The sequence below is a fragment of the Schistocerca cancellata genome, chromosome 1 (genome assembly GCF_023864275.1).
Source record: "Schistocerca cancellata isolate TAMUIC-IGC-003103 chromosome 1, iqSchCanc2.1, whole genome shotgun sequence".
NCBI classification, from domain to species: Eukaryota; Metazoa; Arthropoda; class Insecta; order Orthoptera; family Acrididae; genus Schistocerca; species Schistocerca cancellata.
In genome coordinates, this window is record NC_064626.1 from 1045296385 (window position 1) to 1045321050 (window position 24666).

Here is a 24666-nt window from a genome sequence, read left to right on the forward strand (position 1 = left end):
AGTAACAGTGAGGGAGTAGATAGAATAATTAGCAGTACCTCTCACAGTTCAGCGTGGATAGAAATGGAATGATTTGCAGAACTGATGCTGCCTGCATGAAAAAATAAATTTAATGACGTCAAGATCGGCAGGCAAAGCCACAATTCAGTTTAAAAATTTCTGTGATGACTTTGGTTGTAATTTTTCTAATTCGGAATTATGTACAGACATAATCAATATGATGCATGAGAAATGTAATCTACGAAAATAGCAGTAACCACAGTGCTTCTATTAAAAAGAAATAGGGATTTGAAGAGCAGAAGAAAAACAATTAGAGGCGTTAGTAATAATTACAAAAAAAATAAAATAAAATAAAAAAAATTTAAAAAAATAAAAAAATAAAAAAAATAAAAAAATAATAATAAAAAAAGAAATGGTTCCAATGGCTCTGAGCAATATAGGACTTAACTTCTAAGGTCATCAGTCCCCTAGAACTTAGAACTACTTAAACCTAACTAACCTAAGGACATCACACACATTCATGCCTGAGGCAGGATTCGAACCTGTGATCGTAGCAGTCGCGCGTGTCCAAACTGTAGCACCTAGAACCGCTCAGACACCCCTGCCGACTAATAATTACAGTTAAGAGTTATGTAGCAAGGACAATAGGAGAAGGCACAATAACAAAAATACATAATTAATATTATGGGAAAATAGGTTTTTCAAAGAATAAAATAATATTACACCAGTTAGGTATCAATATCCTCTCTTTGACCCAGTCTCACCCAGCCCCTCCCTCCTCCCCCAACTCCTTCATCTTTATCACCTCTCTTTCCTATGAAAGATGGGTCTCTCTCATCCTGTAAGTCTTAGTGACAAGCCCTTCTTTTTTACCTTTCTCAAAACGTCCGTCTCTCCTCCCTGAGGAATGAAATATTAGTTCCAGCTAGAACAGTGTATATACTTTTAATTTGGGGTTTAAGAAGCTGCTTCAGCTGTATTTAATATTTTTATTATCATATCACAACTAGTTTTATGGACCTGAAAACCACACCCTCAGATGACATCTGGATAACAATGAATCATTAAAGAGTAACAGACCCTAAATTATCCACTAATAGAAAATAATTAAAGAATTTTTATAAACATGTAAGACAGAGAAAACTATACTCACTTAATTAAGTCATAACATCCTGGAACATGGAACCAAACATTCATTGTCAGACCAAACTAATAAACCACAAAATGGTGGTACGTCAATGAATCAAAATAGTGCACACAGATATCTAGAACAAAATGGCCGTTGGAGCCTAAGCAGATTACACCACAGTAATCCAATGGCAACATGAAGATAGATAAAACAACCATATAAAGACCTGATGAGTGGAGAGTTTAAAGAACAGAGGGGGAGCTTGGAGAGAGAGAGAGAGAGAGAGAGAGAGAGAGAGAGAGAGAGAGAGAAGACTGCACTTACCCCACCTTGTGTCGACTAAACTTTTACCGCTCCCTGTCCTGTCACCAAATGGCATGGCAATAGGCTCAAAGGTCCCATTTCTGACACCAAACTATAGCAACCCCCGGAGCAGGGTGGGGCAGTTACTAGCCAGGATGGTATGAGCAGGTGGTGGAGGTGAGATAGGAGCCCAAGAGGCTCCAGAGAAAAGCAGCTGCAAATGTAACAAGTTCTTTTATTGATGTATTTGAACTGCTTGAATGATTGGCTGTTGAATTCTGCTGGCCTACCTGCCTGCATACCCAGTGATGCTGACACAACACTCCACCATGCAGGTAGCCTTGTTACATAAGCCAGCTGTGCGGTGTCCCCATCAACTGTGTGTTCTTGATGATGGCCTGTCTGCTATGGACCCTGTGATACACGTCTCCATCTGCATGGGAAACATCCACCACATGGAGACAGCCATCCAGCAATGGTGGATGATGGCTGATGTGCATGGTGTGCAGTCCACTGTCCCCTGGGCAGAAGTTGGCCATACTGCTGGAGATGATCTGGTGTGGCCAGTCGCACTAAGCCAGGAGGCATTTGATCAGTGACTTCTGTGGGTATGTCCAGCACAGCCCCATCATCTTGACAACCCTCAAAGCTGCGGCTAAGCTATTTCTCTGCAATATGCCTTCCTCGAGGAGTGCTAGTCTTGCATGGCATCAAGCTCTTCCTCAGTAATTTGACAGTGTTCCTAAGGCTTTGGCTATTGTACCTTTCAGGGAGAGACTTATGCCAGACTATGACCAATGATGGAAAATAAATTGGCAGCCTAACTGTGCACGACTTGTCCATAATTATCTACCATAAAAATTAATCATAAATTATGGTGAGGGTCTTCTGCAATAAAAGATGATGTCCTTTACATTCAACTTCTAACAGCAGAAACACATCTCACTCATTCCTGTTGACAAAACTAACAAATGCTGAACTGCAACACCACAGCCACAGACAGACTGTTTAGTATTCATATTTCAGTTAAATATGCCCCTCAATACACTTTAAAACACTTTCCACTTTAATTTCACATATTTCTACCTCCTGACTGTTTCACCAGATGCACATTTGACTGACTCCACCTCACTACTCTCTTCGCATGCTTGATACTGATTAGCACTGTCAGCACAACACAACAATGCCCAGTTCCCCAGAAAAGGTGCTAAACAATAGAAAATTCTGGCAGCTAAGGATGGCAAATAGTGCATTCTGCTAGGCAGATTGCTGGTAAGGATATCGATATGGTATCCTTACATCCAAATCCTTAACTGTTTTGCAAAATGCAAATTTTGGAAGAAATGAGAATTCAAAACCCCAGAAATTTACAAACACCCCATCTGGATAAAGGAAAACCATAAACATCAATACACCTGACCAACATCTGTGATTCAACCCTCAATTACAGCTTTACAATATACTTCAATAAGACAATGCTCCAACTCTTTCATATACTGAAAGTGTACAGTGAGATCCTCAGTATATTTCGAGAGGGCCTGCATGTCACTGCAGATGAGAAGATCATGGGTTGTTAGGCTGTATGGAAGGGACTTCTTGGTACGAAATGGGAGGCAGCTGTCAAAGTGGAGGTACTGTTTGTGGTTAATAGGTTTGATATGGACGGAGGTATTGATGTAGCCATCTTTGAGGTGGAGGTCAAAATCAAGTGACAAAGCAATCTGGGATAATTTTACTTCCCCTCTTGTTTTGCCATCTGCCTCCTTAAATTCGTTTTTACACTTTTAACTAATTACCATTAACATATGTGTATATAATCTGCATTTTCATAAAAGAGAAAGCCTGGCCTTCAGTTTTAAAGAATATAACAACAGATCTAATTTTGTGTAGTTTTAGGTATGTAATTGATTTTCTAATTTCTTTTGATTATTCCCAGATAGTATCTTTTGTTATAGGGTGAAATCAGTAATTGTTTCCTAACTTAAATTCTATTGTTGACTTATAAACAACTATAAATTTTGTAATAGTTGTAAACATTTGGAAGATTAAATGCTAGTAATATTAAAGTATCTACTTGGCTCTATTTGAAAATACGTTAGCAAAGCCAGCCCCTAATTAATTCCTAAGTAATTAACTTTTTGTCAAAAGTATTGTTTGCATAATGATAAATGTTAATTTCATCATTTAAACAAATAATTTGGCCTAACTCTTAAAAAGAACCAATTTTTCGATATATTAAGTTTTAATGAGTTAAGTTTTAATTGTGATTTCTGTAAATTAAACATCAAACAATGTGAAGTTGCAGTACCTATTATTGTGAGGATATATAATGGCCCAGTTTTTGGTCCTGGGACAGTCAGTCCACGGCCAAGTTTCAGACGAGGAACCTGTGTTGGATAGAATGACAACAATGCATCAACATAGGAGTGAAATAAGTGTTACACCAATAGGTCGTGTGTTAAAGCAATGACAGTGTCTGTTCAATTTATTTGAAAGACTGTGAACTGTGTGGTTATGCTTTTACTGCTCGTAGATGTTCAACATGTATAATTGTGTATTATTGGGGGATTGTGAACAGTGAAAGTAAAAGACTGTGAAACACAACTGTACATCTGTCAGCTACATCATTTACAGTAGACAGTAGTTGCACTCCCCCCCATTTTTTCAGCCAGTACGTTGACACCGAGGACAATCAATGAAGAAATAAAGCAGGGAATGTCATCACAATCTAGGAAGGTGGCTTGTTGGATTGAGTAGGACCAGGTGAAGCAAAGGGAGGAGAAGTTGTTGAGGTTCTGGAGGAATGTGAATAGGGTGTCCTCACCCTCAATCCAAATCACAAAGATGTCATCAATGAATCTGAACCAGGCGAGTGGTTTAGGATTCTGTATGTTTAGGAAGGATTCCTCTAGATGGCCCATGAATAGGTGGTGCCATGAGGGTGTCCACAGTCATACCACAGATTTGTTTGTAGGTAATGCCTTCAAAGGAGAAGTAATTGTGGGTGAAGATATAGTTGGTCATGATGACTAGGAAGGAGATAGTTGGTTTGTAATCTGTCGGGTGTTGGGAAAGGTAGCGTTCAATAGCAGGAAGGCATGGGCATAAGGGATATTTCCACCTCATCCCTCCGTTCTCCCCGACAGCACATCACTGTCCGCCATGCCTACCTTACTATCCCTCCCCCTCCCCGCCCCAGCCTCCTCCTTACCCCCACCCATTGTGCACCGATGATGCTGCTTGCAGTGCGGCCTCAGTTACCTGAGACTGCAGTCACGTGTGTGTGAGTTGTGTTTGCACTAGAGTGTATCTGTGTTTTCCATCTAATTCTGACAAAGGCCTTACTGTCCAAAAGCTATTATCTGTGACAGTCTTTTTGTTGTGCCTATCTGCGACTCAGTGTCTCGATTATATGGAGAGTAGCAACTTCCCTTTTCACAGTATTGTTACATTCCATCCTCAATTTTCTACTCAGTAATGCTTACAGTAGCAAGCCATGTGCAACCCACTATGCAAGTAAAGCTTTTGTGACTCTTACACATATTTCTGCTTGATGACTTAGTTTGCTGTATTCCTGCTATTGATTTGTACTGATGTTGGGGTCTCATACCACTGCAACCCATCTTCTTTTCTGCTGCTTCACACATATAACACTTCTTCCACATGTGTCAATTACCATTGCCATTTGTGCGCAAGGTAAATTCCCTGTTGTTGCTTTTCACAGTTCAGTACAGTTCCTTTCTGTGATTATCAAACCTGAAAAGTGAATCTTGACAAGGTACACCCCTTGCAAGCACTTCCTCAGTAATCATAACTAAGCTGACAATTTTTCTACAGCTTTGAACCTCTATTGGAGAGGCTTACATCAAAACATGACTGATATGGAAAATAATCTGAAGCCTAACTGTGCTTGGTGCGTCTATAATTATTTACCATAAAAATTTATCATAAATGATGTTAAGGGTAACCTGCGACAAAAAATGATGTCCTTTACACAGTTTATCCAACTTCCAACAACGGAAACACATCTAATTGTATTTCATTCATTCCTGTCGATGAAACTAACAAATCCAGATCCATTCATTCCAAACAGCAACAGACTGTTCAGTATTCCTACTCCAGTTAAATACACCCCTCAACACACTATCGTGAAATTTCCACTTTGACTTCACATCTTTCTGCCTCCTGACTCTTACACCAGAGGCAAATTTGAGTGACTCCTCCCAACTATGCTCCTTGTGCTCTCATTACTGGCTAACATTGTCGTTGCAAAATGATAAAGCTCTGTTTGCTGGAAAAGTCATGAAGTGATAGAAAGATCTGGAAACGAAGTCTTGCCAACTAGTGCATGCTGCTTGGCAGACTGCTGGGAAGGAAATCAATCTTAGTATCCTTACAGAACCCAGGAAAACTCCTGTGATGTTTGCAAAGTAGAGAAGTAGGCACGACTGAAGCTGTGAGGACAGCTCATGATTCATACTTGGATATCTCAGTAAGTAAGAGCATTTCCCATGAAAGGCAAAGTTTCTGGTTCAAGTCCCAGTCCAACTGACAGTTTTAATCTACATCTTTCCTTGGTGTTGGTTTACTTAACAATCAATTCATTCATCTTTTTCCATAGATCCCTCATGAAGAAAAACCTTCAAAGAATTGCACTGTATCTAGGTATATGTTAACAGATAGAAGTAACACTCAGCTGTGTAAAGAATCAACCATTTTTACACTGTAATTATAATAGTCACCTTCGAAATATAAAAGTTACATTGAAGTACCTTAGTTACAAACATCATTTTGTGTTACAGTACTAAAATAAGTTTACAAAATGAAAATTCCAAAATTTGGAAAATTTCTAGAAGGTGTTGCTACTAAAATATACATATATTTTTTAATTTATACTGCTTCGTGTCATGTGACTATAGGTAACTTGCTAAAAAATTGCACCTGAAGAATTCCATTCAGACCCATAGACAGGACTATGGAATCAAATTATTCAAGTTATTTTTATATTTGTATTGTGGTTATAAGTGTCAAAGTTCATTTGAAACTGAGATTCATCTTTTCTGTTAATAACATGCTGGCATGTAAGATGAGTGCAAGCATATTATTTCTATAGAAGTCTACAAAATGGTGGCAAATAGAAGTTCTGCCTTATGTCGGAGGCAAGCATAAAAAGTAATTATAACCACTATGTGGGTGAGGATGAGGTCAATTAGTTAGTGCCTTCAGGTACTCATTGACTGAATAAAAAGTATATTTCATTAGCAAATCCTTAACTTTATTACTGAAGGTATTGTTTTTGTTTCTAATTGATAGGTGTAATTTGTTGAAAAGCAAGCTGCCTATATTTCTCATCCCACTGTGACGTTTGCTTAATCCTTGTACCACCAGATGAATGTTTGCCTTCATTCTTGTGTCATGGCTGTAGCTTTCTTCTTGTGTCATGGCTATAGATTTCTCCATTTGTTGCAAAGAGATCAAGGACTTTTTCTAACAAAAGAAACTGTCTCTATAATGTAAATACAGGAGACAGGCAGCAGAATGAGCTCTTTGAAAATAGATTAGGTGGCAGGTCATATTGGTACTCCATTATTTTTATTACTCGTTTTTGTAACAGGATAATTTTTCTGTGAGTAACCTCCAAAAAGGGATGCCATATGTTATTAATGAGTGCACAACCATGATAAACAGCTTTTAGTGTGTTTATATCACACGATTGCCTGAGAATTCTGAAAGCATGGCGAAGACTACCAAGCCTGTTTAACAGTTTTACCCTGTTGGTGGTCCCACTGGAGTGATCTGCCAATCCAGACTTCAACACTTTGTTTCCATTACTAGTTCAATTTCTTTGCCATCAATGTACAAGTATTACATATAAGCAGGATGGTTTTGGGATGGATAGAAAAGCGTATGAACTGTCTTGTTTGTGTTCAACAGTAATTTATTGTAGTGGAGGCACAGGAGGAGTGTTTCAGTTGTGTCGCTAATTTTGAGCTTCAATTTAAGAGCCGAGTCTGACTGGAAGACCACATTTGTGTCACCTGCAAACAATACAGCAGAAGTATTAGGGAGATTTAAAGGAAGGTCATTGATAAAGTGTAAGAAGAGGACAAGGCCCAGTAGTGTGCCTTCTGGGGCTCCACAGCTTGTCAGGACTAGATCAGAAGAATTTTTATAGATTCAGGGCTTGTGTTTCTATCATTTGTTTCAGTTGGTAGGATGGAATTTGAGCCAATTATTTGTTGTACCTCTGATGTCACATGATTCTAGCTTCCGAAGCAACAGTGAATGATTAGTGAGGTCCAAAGCCTTAAAGTCCAGAAGAAAATTCCTTTTGATTGAAGGCTTTAAGAATATGGTCAGTGAAATTGGAGGGTGCATCATAAACAGTCCTGGTTTTCCTAAATCCAAATTGGCGTTTGGTTAATGATTCAGTATTTTTCTGGAAATGCTGTGATTCTATTGAATATGACTTTCTCAAATATCTTGAACATAGCTGGGAGTACAGAAATAGGATGATAATTGTTCACATCATGACTGTCCCCCTTTATCAAGAAAGGCTTTACCTTTGAGGTCATTAGCTCTTCTGGGAAACATTATCTGTTTATTGAGCCACTGATCACGTTTCATAGCAGTGGGACAATTTCTACACATATGTTCTTCAATACGTAATCTGGGATGTCATCAACTCCACATGAAAATGATTATTTTGTGGTTCATGTGATTTTTAATACCTTTCGTTCGATTACTGATGTCAGAAAAAAATTGACCTGTCTGATGCTGGGAACATAGGTTTGCTTGATACTGCTGACATAGTGATTCTTGATACTAGATTATTGGCAATCTATAAGAAACACAAGTTAAAAAGTTCACTAATCTGTTTTGCATCAGAAATTTTTGTTCCATTTAGCTGGAACTATTCGGGTGAAACACATTTGGTTTTGGTTCGTATAGTACCATTGACAACTTCCCAACAAATTTTTATTGTATGCTAACTCATTACAGAGCAAGGAGTGAAAAATGAAATATTCTAGCATTTTTTCAGAAAGTCAAGCAATTAGATACACTTTTAACACTACAGTCTAATTTGTTGCTATCCCACAGTATCTACCTGCTGAATGTAGTAAATTTTTTATCAGGTCCACTCTGGAAGTTAACTGTGTTGTGATGTATTTTACTATGTTAACAATCATCAAACATTTGCGACTAGCACCAAATAAAAGGATTAGGTGCACTGGCTGCAGGATTAATTGAAATGCTTTATAATAACTTTGACTACTGGTGCTACAGAACACATTTGTTTTGGACCAGGACCAAATAGCTTAGTCACTCTTCACACAGTTTATTCTGAAACTATTAATGTCTTAATAAACAATGTCACTTCTCACTATTAATAGTTAACTCAGAGTCACATTCCTGGGCATCAGTAATTATCCATTACTGGACATCGAAAAGACAGCGTGGTGATATCAAGTGGCTGTGCATGTGTGTTGACAGTCAGTGGTTGTTGCGTGTCTGTTGCTGTAGCTTAGTCTGGACTGATCTCTCGCGTTAACATAAATGACTCCAATCTCGTATTACCACACCTAGCAGCAAAATGGTCCATAATAGGAGTATAACTCTCTCATTTGATACTTTACTGCACAGACTCACTATCATTGGACACCATGTTGTGTAGTTGTCACTATCTTTGCCATATGGAGTTGTTGTTCTCATCTTTGGTTTCAATAAATTCTTCCAGTGCTTTGTCACTATTCTGTTTATCTATCTATTCTTGTATTTAGCTTTCAGCAAAATCAAAACATCCGCTTATCAGTTACCTCTTTATTGCTACTTTATCTAAATGTCTTGCAGCGAGGTGGGATGCACTCTCACTATCCTTTAAACAATCTGTCCACCTACCTGGTTAGGCTTCAGGTTGTCTGCCCCTTTACTCTGAAACGGTAGATACTGGTTTAGCCGACAAAAGCAGCTTTGATGAAAGTTCAACTAAATACCTACCACACAAAGGCCACATAACTCCAGTCCACGTATAATAGCTGAAAGTTACTTAAACTATCAAGCATTTGGAATTCTTGCATGACCAGTTAAAAAAAAGTCTAAAATTCCCTTTAAGTTGGTTTATTGTCTTTAAAACACAAATAATGGATATCAAGTCCATATTTAATATCCTAACATTAATTACACAGTGTTACTGTCTGTCCCTGTTACAAGTTCACACCTGAAAGCAGCCAAAAGATATTTATGAAATTACAGTGAAATCCAGACCTTTGTAGCTGCTTACAGGTGTTGATAAATACAGGTGTTGATAAATAGCAGTGAGAACAGTTGAAAACGTGTACCTCAACTGGGACTTGGACCCGGGATCTCCTGCTTACAAGGCAGACACTCTATCTGACTGAGCCATCAAGGACACAGAGGATAGTGCGACTGCAGGGACTTATCTCTGGCACTCTTGCCGCGATACCCACATTTCCAACTTATTGGCCACACTTTACATTTTTAGTGCCCTTGCCCACTATACTCATTACTTACAGCATTCAATCTACCGAATCCCGTAAGAGTTTTGAGCAATGTGAGTGCATCCGCACTGCAGAAGATCACTGTCCCTTTTGATATTTCCCAACATGTGTAAGCAGCTACAAAGGTCTGTATTTCACTGTAATTTCATTCTTCGAAAGCTGCAAGATCACCAATGGTGTCTGTTTGTTTGGGCACCATATTCAATCAAAATGATATTTAGTCTGTCCTGATATTTTGAATGTTCTAAACAGTCAATGACCCACAACCACTTGTGAGTTAATACATTCAGTTGTTCAGTAGGCTTCTTATAAATAAGAGCTTGCCATAATGATTCATAATCTGCATGAAACATGCCATGCAGAGTTTATATATGACATGAAAGTTCACCCGAAAATATCTCATAAAATAAACCACTCACAATGCTTGACTTCCACCAAATACTCAATATTGTAGTCGCTTTTTGTCAACAACACGAAACCTGATCAAATGCATGAATTGATTCATTTGGTACAAATTTGATCAGCGTGGTTTAACGTAGGTGTTCACCAGAAGGCGGCTCCTGAGTTATTACATCAACTCATAGACCTGAGGCACAAAGCCCCACTCACTTCTATACTTGTGGTGTTCCTAATCTCAGCCAATCAGATAAGCACAAGTAATTTAGACCAGAAATCTCATAATTCCAAAACTAAGTAAAATTTAATGAAAAAGTGGGATTCCTATCCACAAAATAAAATACTAATAAATTTAATACTCAATGTCCCTTCTGGGTACTTTTTACAACATCAAACTCACTCGGACATACATCACAAATTCCCCTATTACACAACAACTTTCTCATGCTTACATTTACATAGATTTAATAAAATATCACATTCTCACTTTATGTATGTCGTCCATGCACTCTTTCAGTCTCTCCAAAACACTCACACAACCAAAACACAGCGAAATAATAATTTTCCACTGTCCGTGTAATTAAGTGAGAAATATGTGATAATGAAACTAAAGAAAATTCCAGAAAATTAGATTATATGAACCTATCCTCTTGGTTGTAGTTTCAGTTGATACTATAGATGAATACATTACTGTCCCTAACTTAGTTTCACAATGGTAGCACAGTTATTATGTGTTTTAGATAAAAATTTATGTCTCTGAAAGTATTGAAGTTATTGGTTTGAAATTTTAACAATATGGTTGTGTTATCCATAGAATTTGATATACAAAGTATGAAAAAGATCAATTAATATTTAATAGTACTTCTTCAGATTCACAGAGAATATGTGTAACATATAGCAGACAGCATTAAGCAAGTACACCACTTGCTCGGCTCAGCAGGTAGCGTCTGCTGTGTGAGAATGGAACCACAATCTGCTGTCTTCCTGGCTCCACAGAAAGCTACACTTTCAATGCAAGATGACAACTCATAATAATTTGCCACATTGCAATCTGTTCTGACTTCTGTACCACAATTGCTGGTCCAACTAATTGTGTGATTATTCTCTTAATTTTATTTGACATTCTCGACCTCATAAAACAGTTTCCTAACTCAAAAATCAATTTATTGAACCACTTACTGTAGCTTGCCAAGCTCTTCTCAGGAGTTTGGTTTATCAGTATCTTCCTGAAGATACACTGCTGATTTTTTTCTATTGCTTCTGTCTCCAGTACTTGTGTTTCCACTTTGATGTTGATGAACACATTTCTCTCTTTTTTTCTATTCCTGGTCCTGTTTCCCTGTAATTAGTCACATTCAATACTACTCTTTTGGTTCTGCTTCAGAGCAGGCTTTGTCTGGACCCTTTAACTCTATCTTATTTTGTCCAATGCACTATTGTTTCATTCTGTCATCCATTCAAACATCACATCACTTCCATCTCTCATTGTTTGATCAAACTGCTTGTAATTACTCCTTACGAGAATCGTCACCTTAGTGTGAGCGAGTAATGAGTGGATACATTACGTATGTAGAGTGTGGATAGTTGGGGAATGTGGGTCTCACGGGAAGTGTGCAAGGGATAAGTCCCTGCAGTCGTGCTATTCATGTGTGTCCTTAGTGGCTCAGATGGATAGAGCATCTGCCATGTAAGCAGGAGATCCCGGGTTCGAATCCTGGTCGGGGTCCACATTTTCGGCTGTCCCCATTAAGGTATATCAACAACACCTGTCGGCAGCTGAGGGTTTCAATTAATTATCAATTGTTGATATAATTTTAACAAATCTCATTTTTTAATATTGACATTTTCTGTGTTTTTGAGAATTATATCCTCATCTTCGCATCTCTTTCCTGTTTCAGTCTTCACAACACCCCTTATGGATTTTGATTTGTTATCAGACTGTCTTAAGTTGTCATTACTAATACATTTTGCCTTTTCTTTTATACATGAAGTACACTTTTTTTCTTGCAGGGGCATTGAAGGAATTTTGAGGACAATAGCATTATGGTCTGATAATCCCAAATCAGTATTTGTTACTTCTACTTCTGTGGATTATACATTTGAAAATATATTATCTATAAGACTGTTTGTATTATACTGGGTGCGTCAAAAAAATGTATACACACTTTGAAGCATCATAGAAATTTATTTCCGTTCTACAACGTTAAATGTCTGGAAATGGAAAGCTTAAAGTCCAATTGGAAAAACAAAAGTACTTTGCAAATGTGATTAATGTTCAAACTGGTGGCCTTCAGCATCAATACATTTCTGAGTACGAGTCACCACTGATTCCGTACATTGTACTAAAGTGTCCAATGAGATTTCTGCGCACACCGCCTGAATCTCATTCCAAAGTTTGTCCAGGTTATGTGGTTTACATTTGTACACCTCATCTTTTACTGTGCCCCATAAGAAGAAAATCCAGCGGCGTGAGGTCTGTAGAGCATGCAGGGAACTCTCGATTGGTCCCCTGTGTCCTATCCACTGGCATGGCATATTGTGATCCAGGTATGCTCATACGTCCCTATGATAGTGCGGCAGGGTGCCATCTTGTTGGAAATAAAACTCATCATTACCGTATAATGCATGAATGGCAGGGAATATGGAGTCAGTAAGCATTGTTAGGTACGTTTCTCCAGTAACAGTACTTTCAAAGCAGAAAGGCCCAATGAGTCCCCTTGCAGACAAACCACACCACACATTTACACCAGGCAAATTCACAGCCTTTTCAACTGTAATGTGAGGATTATCTTCAGCCCAGTACACACAATTGTGCCTATTGACAGTTCCATTGAGTTTGAATTGGGCTTCATCCGACCAAATTATGCTATCCATAAATCCTGGTTCACGTCTCACCATCTCCTGAAGTCATTCACAAAATTCTAACCTTCGATCTGGATCGTCGTCACTTAGCTGTTGCACCAGCCTTGAAATGTACACACGAAACTTGCCTTTCTTCAGAGTGCGTAGCACACTACTAGCACTTACATTACCCTCACGTGCCGCTTGCCTTGATGATTTTTGAGGCGAATGCTGAAACAGTTCCAAGACTGCAGTTGTGGACTCATCACTTGTAGCTGTACAAGGTCGCCCTGATCGACCATATGCACATCACACACTGTTCCATGAATTTCGAATTTGTCTCATAGCATGTAATTGTTAACGTTGAAGGTGGTTCTGTATCATACTCACTTTTCCATTGTCTTTGAACCACAGCTACATTCTCAATTCTCAAACTTCCAGTACCACTTAATTATCTGCTTCCACGCTTCAAAGCTCAAATGCACATCCACCATGTTGCAGTTACTTCCATGCCACTGCTGCCACCTGTTGAAGAAACATAACATTAATTTCTCACAGATATTTAACCTTGTAGAATGGGAAATAAATTGTTTATGACAGTTCAAAGTGTGTATACATTTTTTTGATGTACCCTGTATGTTATTCTTGTGGGTTTGTGTATGTGTGGAAAGAGATTGAAACTACATAATAGATTCACAAGTTGATTTTTTAGCCTCTTTCATTCATAAGATTTATGTTGAAATCCCCACAGGCAGCTACAGTGACTCTTTCAGTAAAAGCAATGTTAAGCAGTGTTTCTAATTGATTAATGAATATGTCTGTATCCCCAGTAGGCGGTCTGTATATTGCTATGACTATGACTTTTCCCTGTCATACAACTGTATAGCTGCTGATTCAACATGATATTCCACACTCAGTGATTCAGCCTTTAACTGCAGCCTTTCACTGCAACCATAGAACTGTTAGGCAAAAGACTTGAAATTGTAAATAGCAACAAATTTTTGGAAGTTTGGATCCAAGATGACCTAAGATGGCAGAAACTCACACAACACCTATGTAGTAAATTAAATACCATTTGTTATAGTATAAAATTCTTGCTGGATGCTCATCAATGCAAGCCATAAAAATGTGTACTATGCCCAAGCAGAATCACTACTAAGATATGGTTTAATTTGCTGGGGAAATTCACCACCCAGAAAAAGCTGATTTATTGCATAAAAAAGAATTATAAGAGCCATGGAATGCACAGCACCTCAATCTTCATGCAAACCCTCATTTAAAAAGCATCATATTCTTCCATTACCATGCCTATATATCCTAGAAACAATAATGTTTATAAGGAAAATCGTAGATGAAAATAGCAAGATTGCTCCAAAAAACCAAAATATCCATTCCAACAACACAAGGAGTAATCAAGATTTACACAAGCAGTTTTCACATACAACACTAAAACAAAAAGGACCCTTGCAAGCAGGAAAAAACTGTATAACAAACTAAGGCAACAACTGGCATGCATAAATTCAAAACTGCAGTGAGTGACTACTTGCTACAGAATTGCTACTATAGTGTTGATGAATTTTTATCTACAATGTAAATACGTGAAAAATTTAAATAGTTTATACAATTAAGGCCAATTAAAGCCAAAATAAGAAATGTGTACATGTAGATTTATCTGTGTATTATATGTGGTCTATTACATATATGTGTGTGTCTGTATAATCAAGGCTGAAAGTATGAAATGTGTGCGTGTAAAATTTATTTGTGTATTTGTGAAATGTTATTCCCATATGTTAGAGTTATATTGCTATATACTGAAAACCATACAACAGTTTTTCTGTTAAACTTTATTGCAAATTATTTGACTTGTCCTATATCATTATGTACCCCTGTACAGTGTGTGATACACAGGACCAATAAATATACAATACAATACAGCTTTACACCTTCTTTTGTACCTGATACTTGATGTAGTAAGGACCTCCATTTTTGGCATTTTTTCTACAGTACTGACTTGCCAGCTTATATGGATGAATATTAATAGTATTTAGTTCAAAACTTGTGCAACAATGCTCCATGATGCACATGCAGTCAATGTTAGCACCATTTGTTGCTACCTCAAGTTCTAGTAATTTATTTCTAAGGCACTGAATATTTAGGCTTAAAATCTGCAAATGACTAGGATGAAAACTGGTTACAGTTTTATTTATGTTTTGTGCTGTCATATTTGTTCCTGTGTCCTGGTGAGATACCAAAAATCCCTGAGAAAGACAGGTTTCCTGCACCTCTTAGGTTGTACATGTACATTGGGCTGTGGTGAGTTGCTTGTTGCTGCTACTAATGTAATTAATACTGCCATTTTTGTTGTTGTTGTTGATGATGGTGATGTTGTTTCTGACACTTCAAATGTTGGTTCTGCTACTACTGCTGTGCTTTCTTGTAGACTTGGAGTCTTCCCGTTTTTCTTGTTTTTGTCTAAAAAAAATATTTGGATGATGAACTGTAGTTCTCTTGTCGTTCAAATCACTGTCTACTGTTCTTTCTGTTAACACTTCATCTTTTTTTACATGCTTTGCTGGTGCTGATGACAGTTCTAATGCTTTTACCTCTTTTTGAAATGCTTTTGTTATGGAGTCTGGCAATGGAAATGCAATGATCATTTTGGTTTTGATTTTATTTTGGTTTTTTATTTCCTTGGTTATCAGGTTTGCCAGATATTCTTTCCCCAAGGCATTCAGATGAAGTCCATGTTGTGTGTGGAATCTACATCCGATATTGCTTATATCGACACATTTCACATTTTTAAATGTCTGCAAATTTTTACAATCTGGTTGTTGGCACATTTTATTTCCGTATTAACACATGACCATCTTACAAGATCATAGCAATGTGGAGTATTGATAATTACTGCATATTGTATGAGTGAGGTTCCTCAGACACTATTTAAGATTGTGCATAGCACTCATGGTTTCATTTTGTAGACATCGTTTGCCCCTTCCAGAAGTTCAACAAAGTCTTTATTGTGCACATTTTTTACCTCTGCAGATGCAGTCCTTTTTTTAATTTTGGCACGTGGGGGCTCCTGGTTACACTATAGCATACAAATATGTTTTACATGATAACAGTTTATCATATTAAACTCACCTGCTCAGCCAGTCTTTCAGTGACCAAGAAGATTAGCAGCTGACAGCTTTGTCACAGCAAAAACAGAGCTTGAAGAAATGCTACAAACAGGGGTTACACACAGTTCAGACAGCCAACGGTCTTCACCACTCCATCTGGTCAAGAAGAAAGATGGCACCTGGAAGTCCTGCAGATATTACTGCATATTACATGCACTCACCCTTCCAGACCATTACCCGGTACTGAATATTAAGGATTTCATAATTGTACAAGTGGGAGCTACGACCTTCAGCACGATTGATTTTAAGAAGGCTTGCAGTCAAATACTGGTAGAGGGAAAAGACATACCCAAGACCACAGAGGTAACCCCATTTGGTCTTTTTTAATATTTGCATATGCTATTTAGTTTCAAGAACGCTGCACAGAGATGGCAGTGTTTCATAGACGAAGTCTTAAGAGGACTCAATTTCTGCTTTGTTTATCTCAATGATATTCTGGTATTTTCCAAGATGACAACAATACATGAGGATAAGCAACTATAGTGTAATAGTCAACAAAGCAAAGTGTGCTCTGCAACAGAAGCACTTGACATGTCTCAGGACACTCAGGACATCATCAGGGACATACCACACCCAAAGCAGTTTCAACAGTTAAGATGATTCCTGGGAATCACAACCTTTTCTGTCAACACCTACTAGGAGCAGCAGAGATTTGAGCACCACTGATAGCAACACAGTCAGGTAACAATGCAGTGGGCTGTTGCCCCCTGCCATGGACACTGGAAATGCTATAAGCCTTTGAAAAGGTAAAAGAAAGTTTGCAAACAGCAGTTTTTTTGGCCCATCCAGTTCAGGACACATTGTAAGTGACAGTGGTAGATGATAGCCAGCAGGCAATCAGCATAATTCTCCATCAGTATACAGGAGGCTTTGGCAACCCTTGGGTTTTCTCTCTCATGAACTGACAGAGGCTAAAATCAAGTGGAGTGTACACGCCTGGGAACTATTAGCTATTTACAAAACAGTGAAACACTTTCATCTTTATGTGGAGGCCAGGCTTTTTACATTGTTTATGGGTATAAATCTATCACATTTGCCTTTAGCAAATGCAAAGATAGCTGATCCACACAAGAATTATGCCAGCCTGAGTTTACCAGCCAATTCACCAAGGACATAAGGCACATAAAAGGGGTGAAGAATGTAGCACCTGAATTTTTCTCATGAATTGCAGCTATATTGTGCACAATTGATTACATACAATTCGGCAGAGCACAAGCTAGTGATAAACAGTTGCAGGAATCAACTGGGCTACAGCTTAAGCCTGTGTGGCTATTATGGACTAAGCATATGATTTTGTATGATATTTTAAAAACCAGCCCCAGATCTTTTGTACCAAAAAAGTTATGCAAAGTGGTTTTTTTATAGTATTCATAATCTAGCCCACCCTACACAAAAATAAGCATTAAACTTTTGACAGAAAGGTTCATGGGCCCAGCACAATGACAGATAGTCACCAGTGGATAAGAACCTGCATACTGTGTCAGCAATGTAAAGTGATAAGACATGTACACAAGCTGGTGGAAGAGTTTTCAAAGACAACAGGCTGGTTCTCCCAAGTACATATAGGTATTGTGAGCCCACTGCCTTCATCAGGATACCACTATATTCTATATTTACCACAACTGACAGATTAAGTGATGACTTGAATAATCTTGCTGTCATCATTTGACCAACTTTCTGTCATTACATATTGTACCATTAGGCAACACATGATCAACTACAGAGTGCTGATGACATGTTGAAGAATACAGTCTACGGATATGAAGATATCATGAAACAGAATATAATATTATCAGTTATGTGAGACCTGTACAATGGAGATCACATATGATAGCTGCAACGATGAAACAGAGTAGCACTCATCCACAAAAATATGTAAACATTGGGTGTTGCAAGACAAAACAGTGTATAAAGTATTTACCTTTGCATTAAAAGTAGAAAACTGCACTACAGATTTGTAGATATCCTCCATTTCACTCTATGTTATTAAAACAATGAATGAACACTTCTGAATTCACATATTTTATTATGCATGATTGGGGAGAAGAGGAGTTTGTGGCAGAACTTGACGAGAAGAAGGAACCGGTTGGTAGGACATATTCTGAGGCATCAAGGGATCACAAATTTAGCATTGGAGGGCAGGGTAAAAATCGTAGAGGGAGACCAAGAGATGAATACACTAAGCAGATTCAGAAGGATGTAGGTTGCAGTAGGTACTGGGAGATGAAGAAACTTGCACAGGATAGGGTAGCATGGAGAACTGCATCAAACCAGTCTCAGGACTGAAGACCACAACAACAACAACATGATTAATTAACACAACAAGCGATTCACAAATGAACACAGAACTGTCAAAACTGCAATGCCAATGAGTGAACATAAGACACTAATATGCATCTGCTGTCTAAAGTACAATAAAATACACTATGTGCGTTATTCTGAAGACATTGCTTCCCACACTGCTCACCCACAGTATTGTGCAGCTCCTGGAATGTGTGGTTACTTGTAACGCCAACACCGAACATGTACTTTCAAAATCAAACTCTCATTCACACTTCTCATTCATCTTCTCCAGTTAAACAAACTGTTTTACTCATGTCATAGAGGGCACAATTAAACTTTATCATCTGATGAGTTTCCACCTTGTATAAAAAAGATTTCCACAGAAGACTGTGAATGCTCTGGCACAACTGCTGTTAAAATCTCAGCTCAATGTTGCTCTGAAAATAGTGACAATCAAGATACAACAGAAAGGTCCTCAGCCCATATGTTCAAAAACTTCTAGATTTCAGAGGTCAGATGGTGAGCATCGCGTACCTTGAGGGTCTCCCAAACAACTGTGTGATATGACTCTTTTTGTGTGTTCAGTTGGAGGTTCAGACAACCTAAATGGAAAGGATTTTCTTCCTCCATACACAATGACCCCTTTCCTTGCAATGTGTGAGAGTCACAACCTAAGTGTATCTGTTGAATGTAAGTGACTACTTGTGTTGTATGATGATGACAGAAGGGAGAGGGGAAAGCCAGGTTCTGACACATAGCCTGTCCCTATTCTCTTGAACAGTGAGGAGTCATCAAGCTCAGTGTTACCATCTGATGGACTGATCAGCATCAACGTTATAATGTCCCTTCACTGTGTGAAACACTGCAGTGAGATTTGGAATTTAATGCAGAACACTGATGGAAAGTCTGGTGATGAGGAACTCCACACAACCTCCTCTCCTCCCCTTGCTGGCCAATACTTGTAGTGAAAATTTTTTCACCACCAGAGGATTCAAACTACCTATCTCCGAGTCAAGCACCACTGCACAATTAGTAACCTAAAACATAGCAAAAACTGACAGTGTATCAGTACAAGTGTATAAGTAAAATTTGATAAATAAGTGAAAAAGTTCTTAGCTATTTGCTCCAAAAATTCTAGATTTGTGAAGTCAGCTGGTGTCCTGTGTCACCAACTTAAAAATTTTAGCCGACTGACTAACTTGATTATGCTCTTCATGGGTATGCTGCCTGACGTGATCTCTTCAATACACAGTATTTTGGCAATCCATCTGGCCGCCATCTTCAGGTGCGCTCCTTTATACCTCGGGTCCAGGCCACTGCGCCCGCGAGAGAAGCAGAAGGGCTGCCCCCTGTGAAATGAAGAATTGCAGCACCGTCGGCGGTAGAAACTGGCGAAAGTGATAAATCGCTAATTAAAATGTGGCAGGTCGAAAACCAGACCATTGTTGTTTTCTATCAGATAAAATAGGGTTCCATATCAAGCTTAAAGGATGTCATTGGATAATCATATTTCAATGAATTCCTTGAGCACACAATCCCAGTAACGAGAAGCCAGAGGAACAATTTGTATCTCTTTAAATGTCATGTTATGCCCTTCATTGATACAATGTTGAACGACGGAAAATTTTTCAGGCTGAAGCAAATGTACGTGATGCTGATGTTCCACACATCGGTCATGAACAGTGCGAATAGTCTGTCCAATATAGGCCTTTCCACAATGACAAGGAATTTTATAAACTCCAGGCTTTCTCAATCCCAAATCATCTTTAACAGATCCAAGCAGGGCTCTAGTCTTGGCCAAAAAAAAAAAAAAAAAAAAAAAAAAAAACACTTTTAATATCATATTTCCTGAGAATTCTAGAAATTTTTGAAGAAATACTTCCAACAAAGGGTAGTAAAGCAACTTATTTACTAGTAATTGGCACTGGTCCACATGATGATCCAAACTGAAAAGCACGATTAATGTGATGATCAGTATATCCATTGAGTGTGTCGAATTTTCTGAATCAGAAATGGCATAACCCCTCTTGACCAATGTACATAGAACTCCCATGCCCTGATGTGGTGGATGACAGTTCGTAGAATGAAGATAGTGGTCTGTATGTGTGGGTTTATAATAAACACCATGTGCCAAGGTACCATTTTCTTTTTTTTGTGTACTAAAACATCCAAAAAAGGTAATTTGCCATGTTTTTCAATTTCATTGAAAATTTGATGCGTGGATGAAGACAGTTAAAATTTTCATTGTTTGGCCACATGGAATGGAAGCTCTTAATCAGTTTTTAGATCATTTTAACTGTCTTCATCCATGCATCAAATTTTTGATGGAAATTGAAAAGATGGCAAATTACCTTTTTTGGATATTTTAGTACACAAAAAAATGGTACCTTGGGACATGGCGTATATTATAAACCCACACATACGGACCGTTATCTTCATTCTATGAGCTGTCAACCACCACATCAGCACATGGGAGTTCTACGTACATTGGCCAAGAGAGCTTATGCCATTTCTGATTCAGAAAATTTGACACATCTCAATGGATATACCGATCACCAAATTTATCGTGCTTTTCAGTTTGGACCATCACATGAAACAGTGCCGGATACCAGTAAATCAGTTTTTTTCCCCAAGACTAGAGCCCTGTTTGGATCTGTCAAAGATCATTTGAGACTGAGAAAGCCTGGAGTTTAATTCCCTGTCATTGTGGAAAGGCCAATATTGGACAGACTATTCGCACAGTTCATGACCAATGTGTGGAATATCAGTGTCACATACATTTTCTCCAGCCTGAAAAATCTGCCATTGCCGAACATTGTCTCAGCAAAGGGCATAATATGTCATTTAAAGAGACACAAATTGTTGCTCCAGCTTCTCATTACTGGGATTGTGTGCTCAAGGTATCCATCGAAATACGATTATTCAATGACATTATTAATAGAGATAGAGGTTTTCGTTTAAGCAAGATATGGAACCCTATTATCTAACATAAAATGACAATGGTGTGGTTTTCGAGCTGCTACATTTTAATTTGCGATTTATCACTTTCGCCAGTTTCTACCGCTGGCAGCGCTGCAATTTTTCACTTCACTGGGGGCAGCTCTTCCGCTTCTCGCACAGGCGCAGTGGCCTGAACCCGTAGTATAAAGGAGCCGCCATTTCTGATGTTCATTCAGTTCCGGTGTGATTATGTCTCAGCGATCACAACTGAAGACGGTAGCCAGATGGATTGCCAAAATATCGTGTCTTGAAGACAATCAATGGGATCACAACTGACTGACGTACCTACCTGGTGCACATGCCAAGAAACATACAAAAATGCAACAATGCAAACGCCTTCTGAATAGACAAAACAGAAAGAGTTTTATGGCACTGCTGGCTGGGATACCACAAGGGTTAAGTTCATATGTAAGAATAAAATGAGATACAAGAAGATCAAAGACTGTCATATGCCACAAGTATCTGAGGCAGTGTAGTTAAGATGTCCATTAAAATAAATCTGTCAGAAATCTGAGCAAACAAAAATAAAGACTCAAACTAAGCCTGGCAGGGTCTACTTCTCATTTGATTAAGATTTTGGTGTCTATCTTATCTAAATGAATCTAAAGCTTCAAAGGGATACATCTCATACAAAATTCAGTGTTTTCATCTGAAAAAAGGATGTTCATAAGACAGTATAGTATGTACAGGGAGTCAAATTCACATATTAACAGAAGTGTAACACCAACTACAACTCATAGTCTGGTTAGAGTTCAGGCAGTGAGCACTCATCTACATCTATACTTAGGCAAAACACTGTGACATGCAATGGTGTACTTGCAACTGCACCAGTTACTGGGGCTTCTTCCTGTTCCATGGTCGACAGCAAACCACTGTGATGTTCATGGTAGAGGACACCTGGTGCACATGCCGAGAAACATACAAAAATGCAAACGCCTTCTGAATAGACAAAACAGAAAGAGTTTTATGGCACTGCTGGCTGGGATACCGATTGTACCAGTATTAGGGTATTAGGACTCCTTCTTGTTCCATGGCTGACAGCACCTAACAAAGATAATTAGTCACTTTTTGTGTGTGCAAATGGGATCACCCTGTGGAAACATATTGCCTGAAACAAAGTATGTTTGTGGCCTATGATATTAAATAAGAATTATGAATTTTCTTTTTGCACTGCCTTCTGGTTGAAGTCTATACATTACAAAATAATACAGAGAAGGTTTCATATACAGTTTTAACCATTCTCTTGTTTAATATTATATTTCATTAGCAATTAGAATTTCACCCTATGTAAATAAAGTTCTTCAAATAATTTTTTTATTCTTTGTGCAGAAGAAAAACAATAAGCTACTTTCTGACCAGTTGTAAATGTAATTTCTATTTCATACTGAAGTTGTAACTCTAGCTGAAATCCAGTCTTAATTCTTTATTTAATGTTACAGGAAAAAATGTCGTCAACGAATGATGAATGTCTGCATACTGCTAATTTTTTGACATGGAGAAAAATACAGCTGAGCAGAGCTAAACTCAAAGCATCAAGCAAAACTTCTGCTCTTTTGTCAGGGTTTGCAATGGTAAGACAACAATTTTTCTTTGTGGTTAGGCTTATTGCCACAGTCTCGTGTATTTTGTTGAGATATATATAGTTTCTCAAAATTTTACCATATTAGTACTTCTAAAATTCAATGTCAAAAAAGTATTGGGAAACCCTGCAGTGGAGGTACATTGGCACAAGTTTCCTAAATTCATTGCATATTTGATGCAAGTATAAACATGTGGTAATACAAAGGGAAAACCATTGTTACAGTTAAATAATTTTCTGTTTAAAATTGTCAGCCTTTTCAGTTATTTTGCATCTGGTTGAATCTTTCACTAAAATAAAAAACAAACAATGTGAGATGTGTTACAATTTTATAACTGACACTTTTATTTTTCAGGTGGCAATGGTTGAACTTCAACTGGATAAAGACACACCTAAAAATTTGCTGATTGTTTTTACTGTGTGCACAACACTCCTTGTATCTGTTCATTTGTTGGCCCTTATGATTAGCACATGCATTCTTCCTCATATTGAAACCATCTGTAGCAGTGACAGCAAGTCCATAACTGTAGTTCAAGAATCTCCACATGAACGCCTTCATTGGTACATTGAAATAGCATGGTTTTTTTCTACTCTCTTGGGTTTGCTCCTCTTCCTATGTGAAGTGGCTATTATTTGTTGGGTAAAATTTTATCTGTTATCTACAGCAGCAGCTTGGACAACTTCAATTATTATGATACCAGTAATGATTATTTTTGTTGCGTTTGCAGTTCATTTTTACCATACACTTGTTATGCACAAATATGAGGTAACAGTATCTGGCATCAGAGAATTAGAGCTACTGAAAGAGCAAATAGAAGCTAGTGATCCTGAGGGAAGAAGTGACAAAACAGGAATATATGGAGGGATACAGATTATATAATAATATGTGTAGCCTAGAGCAAATTCCCATCATTTTCAAACTGGGAAATGAAGCAAATATTGCTAAAAAAATAGTACCTGTCATAAAATCAGGTAAAAAGTCTTATAAGTTATATATTGTAAATTACATGACACAACTAATATGGTGCTTTATTTTATTATAGTGACAGCACTGAAATGTAATAAAAATCCTATGTAATTGTGAAAATAAAGAAATGTAATGGCAGTTATAATAAAATTTCATTTCAAACACTTTTACACAGTCAATTGTTTAGAACTACCAAATTTAATTCCCTTACACTTTTAGTTCTTCCCAGGTACTCTTTTATTCCACAGGTAAAATTGTATGTTGCAACAGAGAAAGTGAGCTACACAATTATTTCAAAAACAGTTCCACGTTTTGAAACCAGTTTTTTGGCAAATGATGGTACGCAGATGGCACATAATTTTGTTTCATGGTTAATACTTGTAACTCTTACAACAATGAAAAATAAACAAGTAAATATATGTAGTTGAGTCGAATACCTTTTGTAATAGCATCTAAAAGCTCTTAAAATG

The 24666-nt window shown here is 37.8% G+C and overlaps 1 protein-coding gene across 5 annotated transcripts in view; it reads left to right on the forward strand.

The window, feature by feature from the left end:
* LOC126090121 (calcium release-activated calcium channel protein 1-like) overlaps positions 1–24366 on the forward strand; it is a 556688-nt gene extending 532322 nt beyond the window's left edge. For all 5 annotated transcript variants that reach the window (XM_049906965.1, XM_049906967.1, XM_049906966.1 and 2 more), the window contains exons 3-4: positions 23090–23221; positions 23585–24366. In XM_049906965.1, the coding sequence (XP_049762922.1) occupies positions 23090–23221; positions 23585–24109 (657 nt within the window). In that variant the 3' untranslated portion in view covers positions 24110–24366. The remainder of the gene's footprint in view (positions 1–23089; positions 23222–23584) is intronic.
* The last annotated feature ends 300 nt before the right edge of the window (positions 24367–24666 follow it).